This window comes from Mycteria americana, unplaced genomic scaffold, assembly GCF_035582795.1.
Source record: "Mycteria americana isolate JAX WOST 10 ecotype Jacksonville Zoo and Gardens unplaced genomic scaffold, USCA_MyAme_1.0 Scaffold_214, whole genome shotgun sequence".
NCBI lineage: Eukaryota > Metazoa > Chordata > Aves > Ciconiiformes > Ciconiidae > Mycteria > Mycteria americana.
In genome coordinates this window covers 1-12,669 of record NW_027445554.1, presented here as the reverse complement: position 1 = coordinate 12,669, position 12,669 = coordinate 1, and the positions used below count along the sequence as shown (strand labels likewise).

The 12,669-nt window shown below is 72.5% G+C and overlaps 1 protein-coding gene across 1 annotated transcript in view; it reads left to right on the top strand.

Moving 5' to 3' along the window:
* LOC142403363 (ryanodine receptor 1-like) overlaps nucleotides 1-12,663 on the top strand; it is a gene marked incomplete at both ends in the record, with an annotated part of 35,721 nt that extends 23,058 nt beyond the window's left edge. The window contains 7 exons of the mRNA XM_075489597.1: nucleotides 3,470-3,564; nucleotides 3,656-3,791; nucleotides 7,053-7,239; nucleotides 8,984-9,095; nucleotides 9,190-9,310; nucleotides 10,453-10,622; nucleotides 12,585-12,663. Coding sequence (XP_075345712.1) covers nucleotides 3,470-3,564; nucleotides 3,656-3,791; nucleotides 7,053-7,239; nucleotides 8,984-9,095; nucleotides 9,190-9,310; nucleotides 10,453-10,622; nucleotides 12,585-12,663 — 900 coding nt within the window. The remainder of the gene's footprint in view (nucleotides 1-3,469; nucleotides 3,565-3,655; nucleotides 3,792-7,052; nucleotides 7,240-8,983; nucleotides 9,096-9,189; nucleotides 9,311-10,452; nucleotides 10,623-12,584) is intronic.
* Between the last annotated feature and the right edge of the window lie 6 nt (nucleotides 12,664-12,669).

The following is a 12,669-nucleotide window of genomic DNA, read 5'->3' as shown; positions in this document are numbered from 1 at the left end:
ACCCATAACCTGGCACCCTGGGGGGGTCCCTACACCCCCAATTTGGCACCCTGGGGGGGTCACTGCACCCATAACCTGCACCCTGGGGGGGTCCCTGCACCCCAATTTGGCACCCTGGGGGGTCCCTGCACCCATAACCTGCACCCTGGGGGGGTCCCTGCACCCCCAATTTGGCACCCTGGGGTCCCTGCACCCATAACCTGCACCCTGGGGGGGTCTCTGCACCCCCAATCTGGCACCCTGGGGGGTCCCTGCACCCCCAATCTGGCACCCTGGGGTCCCTGCACCCATAACCTGCACCCTGGGGGGGGTCTCTGCACCCCCAATCTGGCACCCTGGGGGGTCCCTGCACCCATAACCTGCACCCTGGGGGGGTCTCTGCACCCCAATCTGGCACCCTGGGGGGGTCCCTGCACCCCCAATTTGGCACCCTGGGGTCCCTGCACCCATAACCTGCACCCTGGGGGGGTCTCTGCACCCCAATCTGGCACCCTGGGGGGGTCCCTGCACCCCCAATCTGGCACCCTGGGGTCCCTGCACCCATAACCTGCACCCTGGGGGGGGCTCTGCACCCCCAATTTGGCACCCTGGGGTCCCTGCACCCATAACCTGCACCCTGGGGGGTCCCTGCACCCATAACCTGGCACCCTGGGGGGGTCCCTGCACCCCCAATTTGGCACCCTGGGGGGGTCCCTGCACCCATAACCTGCACCCTGGGGGGGGCTCTGCACCCCAATCTGGCACCCTGGGGGGTTCCTGCACCCCCAGCCTGGCACCCTGGGGGGGTCCCTGCACCCCCAATTTGGCACCCTGGGGGGGTCACTACACCCATAACCTGCACCCTGGGGGGGTCCCTGCACCCCCAATTTGGCACCCTGGGGGGTCCCTGCACCCATAACCTGCACCCTGGGGGGGTCCCTGCACCCCAATCTGGCACCCTGGGGGGTCCCTGCACCCCCAATTTGGCACCCTGGGGTCCCTGCACCCATAACCTGCACCCTGGGGGGGTCCCTGCACCCCAATTTGGCACCCTGGGGGGTCCCTGCACCCATAACCTGCACCCTGGGGTCCCTGCACCCCAATTTGGCACCCTGGGGGGTCCCTGCACGCATAACCTGCACCCTGGGGGGGTCCCTGCACCCCACTGATCCCACCCTGCCCCCCCCCCAAAGCCATGAGGGGCTCAACCCCTGACCCCCCCCCATGCCCCCCCCCCCCAAGCCATGAGGGGCTCAACCCCTGACCCCACCCCCCCATGCCCCCCCCCCAAAGGCATGAGGGCCTCAACCCCTGCCCCCCCCCGATGCCCCCCCCCCCAAAGGCATGAGGGGCTCAACCCCTGACCCCCCCCTCCCCATGCCCCCCCCCCCAAAGCCATGAGGGGCTCAACCCCTGACCCCCCCTCCCCATGCCCCCCCCCCCAAAGCCATGAGGGGCTCAACCCCTGACCCCCCCCCATGCCCCCCCCCCCAAAGGCATGAGGGGCTCAACCCCTGGCGCCCCCCCTCCCCATGCCCCCCCCCAAAGGCATGAGGGGCTCAACCCCTGCCCCCCCCCGATGCCCCCCCCCCCAAAGGCATGAGGGGCTCAACCCCTGACCCCCCCCCCGTGCCCCCCCCCCCAAAGCCATGAGGGGCTCAACCCCTGACCCCCCCCCCCATGCCCCCCCCAAAGGCATGAGGGGCTCAACCCCTGACCCCCCCCCCATACCCCCCCCCCAAAGGCATGAGGGGCTCAACCCCTGACCCCCCCCTCCCCATGCCCCCCCCCCCAAAGGCATGAGGGGCTCAACCCCTGACCCCCCCCTCCCCATGCCCCCCCCCCCAAAGGCATGAGGGGCTCAACCCCTGACCCCCCCCCCCCATGCCCCCCCCAAAGGCATGAGGGGCTCAACCCCTGACCCCCCCCCCATACCCCCCCCCCAAAGCCATGAGGGGCTCAACCCCTGACCCCCCCCCCCCAAAGGCATGAGGGGCTCAACCCCTGACCCCTCCCCATGCCCCCCCCCAAAGCCATGAGGGGCTCAACCCCTGACCCCCCCCCTCCCCATGCCCCCCCCCAAAGCCATGAGGGGCTCAACCCCTGACCCCCCCCTATGCCCCCCCCCCAAAGGCATGAGGGGCTCAACCCCTGACCCCCCCCCCCATGCCCCCCCCCAAAGCCATGAGGGGCTCAACCCCTGACCCCCCCCCTCCCCATGCCCCCCCCCAAAGCCATGAGGGCCTCAACCCCTGACCCCCCCCTCCCCATGCCCCCCCCCAAAGCCATGAGGGGCTCAACCCCTGACCCCCCCCCTCCCCATGCCCCCCCCCAAAGGCATGAGGGGCTCAACCCCTGACCCCCCCCCATGCCCCCCCCCAAAGGCATGAGGGGCTCAACCCCTGACCCCCCCTCCCCATGCCCCCCCCCAAAGCCATGAGGGGCTCAACCCCTGACCCCCCCCTCCCCATGCCCCCCCCCAAAGCCATGAGGGGCTCAACCCCTGACCCCCCCCCATGCCCCCCCCCAAAGCCATGAGGGGCTCAACCCCTGACCCCCCCCTCCCCATGCCCCCCCCCCAAAGCCATGAGGGGCTCAACCCCTGACCCCCCCCTCCCCATGCCCCCCCCCAAAGCCATGAGGGGCTCAACCCCTGACCCCCCCCCTCCCCATGCCCCCCCCCAAAGCCATGAGGGGCTCAACCCCTGACCCCCCCCTATGCCCCCCCCCCAAAGGCATGAGGGGCTCAACCCCTGACCCCCCCCCCATGCCCCCCCCCAAAGCCATGAGGGGCTCAACCCCTGACCCCCCCCCTCCCCATGCCCCCCCCCAAAGCCATGAGGGCCTCAACCCCTGACCCCCCCCTCCCCATGCCCCCCCCCAAAGCCATGAGGGCCTCAACCCCTGACCCCCCCCTCCCCATGCCCCCCCCCAAAGCCATGAGGGGCTCAACCCCTGACCCCCCCCCTCCCCATGCCCCCCCCCAAAGCCATGAGGGCCTCAACCCCTGACCCCCCCCTCCCCATGCCCCCCCCCAAAGCCATGAGGGGCTCAACCCCTGACCCCCCCCCTCCCCATGCCCCCCCCCAAAGGCATGAGGGGCTCAACCCCTGACCCCCCCCCATGCCCCCCCCCAAAGGCATGAGGGGCTCAACCCCTGACCCCCCCCCTCCCCATGCCCCCCCCCAAAGCCATGAGGGGCTCAACCCCTGACCCCCCCCCATGCCCCCCCCCAAAGCCATGAGGGGCTCAACCCCTGACCCCCCCCTCCCCATGCCCCCCCCCAAAGCCATGAGGGGCTCAACCCCTGACCCCCCCCCTCCCCATGCCCCCCCCCAAAGCCATGAGGGGCTCAACCCCTGACCCCCCCCTATGCCCCCCCCCCAAAGGCATGAGGGGCTCAACCCCTGACCCCCCCCCCCCCATGCCCCCCCCCCAAAGCCATGAGGGGCTCAACCCCTGACCCCCCCCTATGCCCCCCCCCCCAAAGGCATGAGGGGCTCAACCCCCCTGGACGTGGCGGCCGCCTCCGTCATCGACAACAACGAGCTGGCGCTGGCGCTGAAGGAGCAGGACCTGGAGAAGGTGGGGACGGGGGGGACGCGGGGGGACGCGGGGGTGCGTGTGTGTGTCCCCCCCCCCCGTGCCCCCCCCGAGCCAGGTCCCCGTGCCGCAGGTGGTGACGTACCTGGCGAGCTGCGGGCTGCAGAGCTGCCCCATGCTGCTCTCCAAGGGGTACCCCGACATCGGGTGGAACCCCTGCGGCGGCGAGCGCTACCTCGACTTCCTCCGCTTCGCCGTCTTCGTCAACGGTGAGCGGGCGGCGGGGCCCCCCCCCCGTGTCCCCAGCCTGGGTCCCGCCTGGGGGGTCCCCCTGTCCCCATTGGGCACCCTGGGGTCCCCGTGTCCCCTTGACCCCATCTGTACTTCTCTGGGGGTCCCCGTGTCCCCATTGGGCACCCTGGGGGGGTCCCTGCAACCCCACGTCCCCATCCTGGCACCCTGGGGTTCCCGTGTCCCCTTGACCCCATCTGTACTTCTCTGGGGGTCCCCATGTCCCCATCCCGGCACCCTGGGGTCCCCGTGTCCCCATCCCGGCACCCTGGGGGGGTCCCTGCTCCCCCACGTCCCCGTCCTGGCACCCTGGGGTCCCCGTGTCCCCATTGGGCACCCTGGGGGGGTCTCTGCACCCCCACGTCCCCATCCTGGCACCCTGGGGTCCCCGTGTCCCCATTGGGCACCCTGGGGTCCCCATGTCCCCATCCTGGCACCCTGGGGGCCCCGTGTCCCCAGCCTGGGTCCCGCCTGGGGGGTCCCCCTGTCCCCATTGGGCACCCTGGGGTCCCCGTGTCCCCAGCCTGGGTCCTGCCTGGGGGGTCCCCGTGTCCCCATTGGGCACCCTGGGGGTCCCCGTGTCCCCTTGACCCCATCTGTACTTCTCTGGGGGTCCCCATGTCCCCATCCCGGCACCCTGGGGGGGTCCCTGCACCCCCACGTCCCCCTCCTGGCACCCTGGGGTCCCCGTGTCCCTAACCTGGGTCCCGCCTGGGGGGTCCCCGTGTCCCCAACCTGGCACCCTGGGGGGGGTCCCTGCACCCCCACGTCCCCATCCTGGCACCCTGGGGTTCCCGTGTCCCCTTGACCCCATCTGTACTTCTCTGGGGGTCCCCGTGTCCCCATCCCGGCACCCTGGGGGGGTCCCTGCTCCCCCACGTCCCCGTCCTGGCACCCTGGGGTCCCCGTGTCCCCATTGGGCACCCTGGGGGGGTCTCTGCACCCCCACGTCCCCATCCTGGCACCCTGGGGTCCCCGTGTCCCCATTGGGCACCCTGGGGTCCCCATGTCCCCAACCTGGCACCCTGGGGGGGTCCCTGCACCCCCACGTCCCCAACCTGGCACCCTGGGGTCCCCGTGTCCCCAGCCTGGGTCCCGCCTGGGGGGTCCCCGTGTCCCCATTGGGCACCCTGGGGTCCCCGTGTCCCCATCCCAGCACCCTGGGGGGGTCTCTGCACCCCCACGTCCCCCTCCTGGCACCCTGGGGTCCCCGTGTCCCCAGCCTGGGTCCCGCCTGGGGGGTCCCCATGTCCCCATTGGGCACCCTGGGGGGGTCCCTGCACCCCCACGTCCCCCTCCTGGCACCCTGGGGTCCCCGTGTCCCCATTGGGCACCCTGGGGTCCCCATGTCCCCATCCTGGCACCCTGGGGGCCCCGTGTCCCCAGCCTGGGTCCCGCCTGGGGGGTCCCCATGTCCCCATTGGGCACCCTGGGGGGGTCCCTGCACCCCCACGTCCCCCTCCTGGCACCCTGGGGTCCCCGTGTCCCCATTGGGCACCCTGGGGTCCCCATGTCCCCATCCTGGCACCCTGGGGGGGTCCCTGGGGTCCCCGTGTCCCCCAACCTGGGTCCCGCCTGGGGGGGTCCCCATGTCCCCATTGGGCACCCTGGGGGGGGTCCCTGCACCCCCACGTCCCCGTCCTGGCACCCTGGGGGTCCCCGTGTCCCCAACCTGGGTCCCGCCTGGGGGGTCCCCGTGTCCCCATTGGGCACCCTGGGGGGGTCCCTGCACCCCCACGTCCCCAACCTGGCACCCTGGGGTCCCCGTGTCCCCAGCCTGGGTCCTGCCTGGGGGGTCCCCGTGTCCCCATTGGGCACCCTGGGGGGGTCCCTGCACCCCCACGTCCCCAACCTGGCACCCTGGGGTCCCCGTGTCCCCAGCCTGGGTCCCGCCTGGGGGGTCCCCGTGTCCCCATTGGGCACCCTGGGGGTCCCCGTGTCCCCTTGACCCCATCTGTACTTCTCTGGGGGTCCCCGTGTCCCCATTGGGCACCCTGGGGGGGTCCCTGCACCCCCACGTCCCCCTCCTGGCACCCTGGGGTCCCCGTGTCCCTAACCTGGGTCCCGCCTGGGGGGTCCCTGTGTCCCCATTGGGCACCCTGGGGGGGTCTCTGCACCCCCACGTCCCCATCCTGGCAACCTGGGGTCCCCGTGTCCCCTTGACCCCATCTGTACTTCTCTGGGGGTCCCCATGTCCCCATCCCGGCACCCTGGGGGGGTCCCTGCACCCCCACATCCCCATCCTGGCACCCTGGGGTCCCCGTGTCCCCATTGGGCACCCTGGGGGGGTCCCTGCACCCCCACGTCCCCGTCCTGGCACCCTGGGGGTCCCCGTGTCCCCAACCTGGGTCCCGCCTGGGGGGTCCCCGTGTCCCCAACCTGGCACCCTGGGGGGGTCCCTGCACCCCCACGTCCCCCTCCTGGCACCCTGGGGTCCCCGTGTCCCCATTGGGCACCCTGGGGGGGTCCCTGCACCCCCACGTCCCCATCCTGGTGCCCTGGGGGTCCCTGTGTCCCCTTGACCCCATCTGTACTTCTCTGGGGGTCCCCATGTCCCCATCCCGGCACCCTGGGGGGGTCCCTGCGCCTCCATGTTTTGGGGTTCCCCGGGGTCCCTGCCCCCCCCCCGCCCCTCCGGGGGTCCCTGCCCCTCCATGTTTTGGGGTTCTCTGGGGGTCCCTGCCCCTCCCGGTTCCCCGGGGGTCCCTGGGGGTCCCTGCCCCTCCCTGTCCTGGGTTCCCCGGGGTCCCTGCCCCTCCCGCCCCCCCGGGGGTCCCTGCCCCTTCCTGTCCTGGGTTCCCCGGGGTCCCTGCCCCCCCCGCCCCTCTGGGGGTCCTTCCCCCTCCCTGTCCTGGGTTCCCCGGGGTCCCCCCCCCCGGGGGTCCCTGGGGGTCCCTGCCCCTCTGTTTCCTGGGGTTCCCCGGGGTCCCTGCCCCTCCTGCCCCCCCGGGGGTCCCTGGGGGTCCTTCCCCCTCCCTGTCCTGGGGTTCCCTGTGGTCCCTGCCCCTCCCGCCCCCCTGGGGGTCCCTGCCCCTCCCTGTCCTGGGTTCCCCGGGGTCCCCCCCCCCGGGGGTCCCTGGGGGTCCCTGCCCCTCCCTGTCCTGGGTTCTCCAGGGTCCCTGCCCCCCCCGCCCCCCTGGGGGTCCCTGCCCCTCCCTGTCCTGGGTTCCCCGGGGTCCGTCCCCCCCCCGGGGGTCCCGGGGGTCCCGGGGGTCCGTGCCAGCCCGCTGGTGCCGCAGGGGAGAGCGTGGAGGAGAACGCCAACGTGGTGGTGCGGCTGCTGATCCGGCGGCCCGAGTGCTTCGGGCCAGCGCTGCGGGGCGAGGGCGGCAGCGGGCTACTGGCCGCCATCCAGGACGCGCTCCACATCGCCCAGGACCCCGCCCGCGACGGGCCCACGGGCCGCAGGGAGCGGCGGCGGGAGCCGTGCGTGGGCCGGGGGGGCCGGGCCGGGGGGGCCGGGGTGGGCGCGGCCGGGGGCGGCCGGCCCCGCGAACGTCCCTGTCCCCGTGCTGCAGGGGTGCGGGGGGGCCCCACGATGTCCCCTGACACCCCCTCCCCGGGGTGCGGGGGGTCCCCACGATGTCCCCTGACACCCCCTCCCCATGCTGCAGGGGTGCGGGGGGTCCCCACGATGTCCCCCAATGCCCCCTCCCCATGCTGCAGGGGTGCGGGGGGTCCCCACGATGCCCCCCAATGCCCCCTCCCCGGGGTGCGGGGGGTCCCCACGATGCCCCCCAATGCCCCCTCCCCATGCTGCAGGGGTGCGGGGGGTCCCCACGATGTCCCCTGACACCCCCTCCCCGGGATGTAGGGGTGCGGGGGGTCCCCCCGATGCCCCCCAATGCCCCCTTCCCGGGGTGCGGGGGGTCCCCACGATGCCCCCTGACACCCCCTCCCCAGGATGCAGGGGTGCGGGGGGGCCCCACGATGTCCCCTGACACCCCCTCCCCGGGGTGTGGGGGGTCCCCACGATGCCCCCTGACACCCCCTCTCCGGGATGTAGGGGTGTGGGAGGTCCCCACGATGTCCCCCAATGCCCCCTCCCCATGCTGCAGGGGTGCGGGGGTCCCCACGATGTCCCCCAATGCCCCCTTCCCGGGGTGCAGGGGGTCCTCATGATGCCCCCCGATGCCCCCTTCCCGGGGTGCGGAGGGTCCCCACGATGCCCCCTGACACCCCCTCCCCGGGGTGCGGGGGGTCCCCACGATGTCCCCCAATGCCCCCTCCCCATGCTGCAGGGGTGCAGGGGGTCCCCACGATGCCCCCCAATGCCCCCTTCCCGGGGTGCGGGGGGTCCCCACGATGCCCCCTGACACCCCCTCTCCGGGATGCAGGGGTGAGGGGGTCCCCACGATGTCCCCCCAATGCCCTGTCCCCATGCTGCAGGGGTGTGGGGGGTCCCCACGATGCCCCCCGATGCCCCCTCCCCGGGATGCAGGGGGTCCCCACGATGCCCCCTGACACCCCCTCCCCATGCTGCAGGGGTGCAGGGGTCCCCACGATGCCCCCCCAATGCCCCCTCCCCGGGGTGCGGGGGGTCCCCACGATGCCCCCCAATGCCCCCTCCCCATGCTGCAGGGGTGCGGGGGGTCCCCACGATGCCCCCCAATGCCCCCTTCCCGGGGTGCGGGGGGTCCCCACGATGCCCCCCAATGCCCCCTCCCCATGCTGCAGGGGTGCGGGGGGTCCCCACGATGCCCCCTGACACCCCCTTCCCAGGATGCAGGGGTGCGGGGGGTCCCCACGATGTCCCCCAATGCCCCCTCCCCATGCTGCAGGGGTGTGGGGGGTCCCCACGATGCCCCCCGATGCCCCCTTCCCGGGATGCAGGGGGTCCCCACGATATCCCCCAATGCCCTGTCCCCGTGCTGCACGGGTGTGGGGGGTCCCCACGATGCCCCCCGATGCCCCCTTCCCGGGGTGCGGGGGGTCCCCACGATGTCCCCCAATGCCCCCTCCCCATGCTGCAGGGGTGCGGGGGGTCCCCACGATGCCCCCCGATGCCCCCTTCCTGGGATGCAGGGGGTCCCCACGATATCCCCCAATGCCCTGTCCCCGTGCTGCACGGGTGTGGGGGGTCCCCACGATGCCCCCCGATGCCCCCTCCCCGGGGTGCGGGGGGTCCCCCCGATGCCCCCCCAGCCCCTGACCCCCCCGTCCCGCGCAGGTTCGGGGGCGAGGAGCCGCCCGAGGAGAACCGGGTGCATTTGGGCAACGCCATCATGTCCTTCTACGCCGCCCTCATCGACCTCCTGGGCCGCTGCGCCCCCGAGATGCACGTACGGCGGCGGGCCGGGGCCGGGGGGGGGGGGGGGACGCGGTGGGGGGGGGACACAGCCCGGGGTGACCCCCCCCCTCCCCTCGCCCCCCCAGCTGATCCAGGCGGGCAAGGGGGAGGCTCTGCGGATCCGGGCCATCCTCCGCTCCCTCGTGCCGCTCGAGGACCTGGTGGGCATCATCAGCCTCCCCCTGCAGATCCCCGCCATCGGCAAAGGTGGGTGCCCGGGGGGGGCGCGGGGGGGGCACCGGGCTGGGGGGACGTCGGGGTGTCCAGCGGGATGGGGGGCATGGGGCCGGGGGGGTCAGGGGGTGTCCAGTGGGATGGGGGGCACGGGGCTGGGGGGACATCGGGGTGCCCAGTGACACTGGGGGGGCACGGGGCCGGGGGGGTCAGGGGGTGCCCAGCGACACTGGGGGGGCACCGGGCTGGGGGGACGTCGGGGTGTCCAGCGGGATGGGGGGCATGGGGCCGGGGGGGTCAGGGGGTGCCCAGTGACACTGGGGGGGGCACTGGGCTGGGGGGACGTCGGGGTGTCCAGTGACACTGGGGGGGGTATGGGGCCGGGGGGGTCAGGGGGTGCCCAGTGACACTGGGGGGGCACGGGGCCGGGGGGGTCAGGGGGTGCCCAGTGACACTGGGGGGGCACGGGGCTGGGGGGACATGGGAACACCCAGCCAGACTGGGGGTTACTGGTTTTGGGGGGGCACAAGGGTGCCCAGCCAGGCTGGGGGGGACACAGAGGTTTTGGGGGGACAGAGGGAAGCCCAGCCAGGCTGGGGGGGGTTCAGAGGTTTTGGGGGGCCAGAGGGATGCCCAGCCAGGCTGGGGGGGGTTCAGAGGTTTTGGGGGGTCAGAGGGATGCCCAGCCAGGCTGGGGGGGGTCAGAGGTTTTGGGGGGTCAGAGGGATGCCCAGCCAGGTGGGGGGGGTCAGAGGTTTTGGGGGGCCAGAGGGATGCCCAGCCAGGCTGGGGGGGGGTTCAGAGGTTTTGGGGGGACAGAGGGAAGCCCAGCCAGGCAGGGGGGGGGTCAGAGGTTTTGGGGGGCCAGAGGGAAGCCCAGCCAGACGGGGGGGGTTCAGAGGTTTTGGGGGGCCAGAGGGATGCCCAGCCAGGCAGGGGGGGACACACACAGGTTTTGGGGGGACAGAGGGAAGCCCAGCCAGGCAGGGGGGGGGTTCAGAGGTTTTGGGGGGTCAGAGCGATGCTCAGCCAGGCGGGGGGGGACGCCGAGGCGATCCAGGGGCAGGCAGCCCCCCCAGGGGCGCGCAGGCAGGACCGCGGGCGGGGGTGCGGCCCCCCACGGGGGTGCGGGCAGGGGTGCGGCCCCCCCCCGCAAGCGCCGCCCGCCCCCCCAGACGGCAACGTGGTGGAGCCGCGGATGGCGGCCAGCTTCGTGCCGGAGCACAAGGCGCCCATGGTGCTCTTCCTCGACCGCGTCTACGGCGTGGAGAGCCAGGAGTTCCTGCTGCACGTGCTGGAGGTGGGCTTCCTGCCCGACATGCGGGCGGCCGCCTCCCTCGACACGGTGAGACCCCCGCCGCCGCCACCGCCGCGCCTGCCCGCCCTGCCCCACGGCGTGGGCCTGGGCTCCCCTTAAACCTGCCCTGCCCCGTGGGGTGGGTCTGGGGTCCCTCACACCTGCCCTATGGGATGGGTCTGGGGTCCCATCCATCTGCCCTGCTCCATGGGGTGGGTCTGGGGTCCCTCAAACTTGCCCTGCCCCGTGGGGTGGGTCTGGGGCTCCCAAATCTGCCCTATGGGATGGGTCTGGGGTCCCCCAAACTTGCCCTGCCCCGTGGGGTGGGTCTGGGGTCCCTCAAACCTGTCCTATGGGGTGGGTCTTGGGTCCCTCAAACTTGCCCTGCTCCATGGGATGGGTCTGGGGTCCCCCAAACCTGCCCTATGGGATGGGTCTGGGGTCCCCCAAACTTGCCCTGCCCCGTGGGGTGGGTCTGGGGTCCCTCAAACCTGCCCTATGGGATGGGTCTGGGGTCCCCTTAAACCTGCCCTGCCCCATGGCATGGGTCTGGGGTCCCCTCCATCTGCCCTGCTCTGTGGGGAGGGTCTGGGGTCCCTCAAACCTGCCCTCTGGGATGGGTCTGGGGTCCCCCAAACTTGCCCTGCTCCATGGGGTGGGTCTGGGGTCCCCTTAAACCTGCCCTGCTCTGTGGGGTGGGTCTGGGGTCCCCAAATCTGCCCTATAGGATGGGTCCGGGGGTCCCCTTAAACCTGCCCTGGCCCATGGCATGGATATAGGGTGCCCCAAACCTGCCCTGCCCTATGGCATCCCCCAGACTTGCCCTGCCCTATGGCACAGGTATGGGGTCCCCTAAACTTGCCCTGCCCTATGGGATGGATATAGGACCCCCCCCCCCCCCGCCCCATGGGTTGGGTATAGGACCCCCCCCCCACCCCATGGGATGGGTATAGGACCCCCCCCCCGCCCCATGGATGGGTATAGGGTCTCTCAGCCCTGCCCTGCCCTATGGGATCCCCCAAACCTGTCCTGCCCTTATAGAATGGATATGGGGTCCCCCCATCTGCCCCATGGGATGGATATGGGGTCCCCCCCATCTGCCCTATGGGATGGGGGCCCCCAAACCTGCCCCATGGGATAGATATAGGGTCCCCCCATCTGCCCTATGGGATGGATACGGGGTCCCCCCATCTGCCCTATGGGATGGGGGCCCCCAAACCTGCCCCATGGGATGGATATGGGGTCCCCCCCATCTGCCCTATGGGATGGGGGCCCCCAAACCTGCCCCGTGGGATGGATACGGGGTCCCCCAAACCTGCCCTGCCCCATGGGATGGATATGGGGGCCCCCAAACCTGCCCCATGGGATGGATACGGGGTCCCCCCATCTGCCCTATGGGATGGATACAGGGTCCCCCCCATCTGCCCTATGGGATGGATATGGGGTCCCCCCCATCTGCCCCATGGGATGGATACAGGGTTCCCCCCATCTGCTCTATGGGATGGGGGCCCCCCCATCTGCCCTATGGGGTGGATACGGGGTCCCCCCCAAACCTGCCCCATGGGACGGATATGGGGTCCCCCCCATCTGCCCTATGGGATGGGGGCCCCCAAACCTGCCCCGTGGGATGGATACGGGGTCCCCCAAACCTGCCCTGCCCCATGGGATGGATATGGGGGGCCCCCAAACCTGCCCCATGGGATGGATACGGGTTCCCCCCATCTGCCCTATGGGATGGATACAGGGTTCCCCCCATCTGCCCTATGGGATGGGGGCCCCCCATCTGCCCTATGGGATGGATATGGGGTCCCCACCATCTGCCCTATGGAATGGGGTCCCCCCCACCTGCCCATGGATGGATACGGGGTCACCCAAGCCTGCCTATATTGGGGTCCCCCCCAGCCCTGCCCCACGGCACCCCTTTCCCGCGGGGTCCCGCTGGGGGGTGGGGGGTGGGGGGGGCTCCCCCCGCCCCCTGGGGTCCTGACCCCCCCCGCGCCCCCCGCCCAGGCCGCCTTCAGCACGACGGAGATGGCGCTGGCGCTGAACCGGTACCTGTGCCTGGCGGTGCTGCCCCTCATCACCAAGTGCGCCC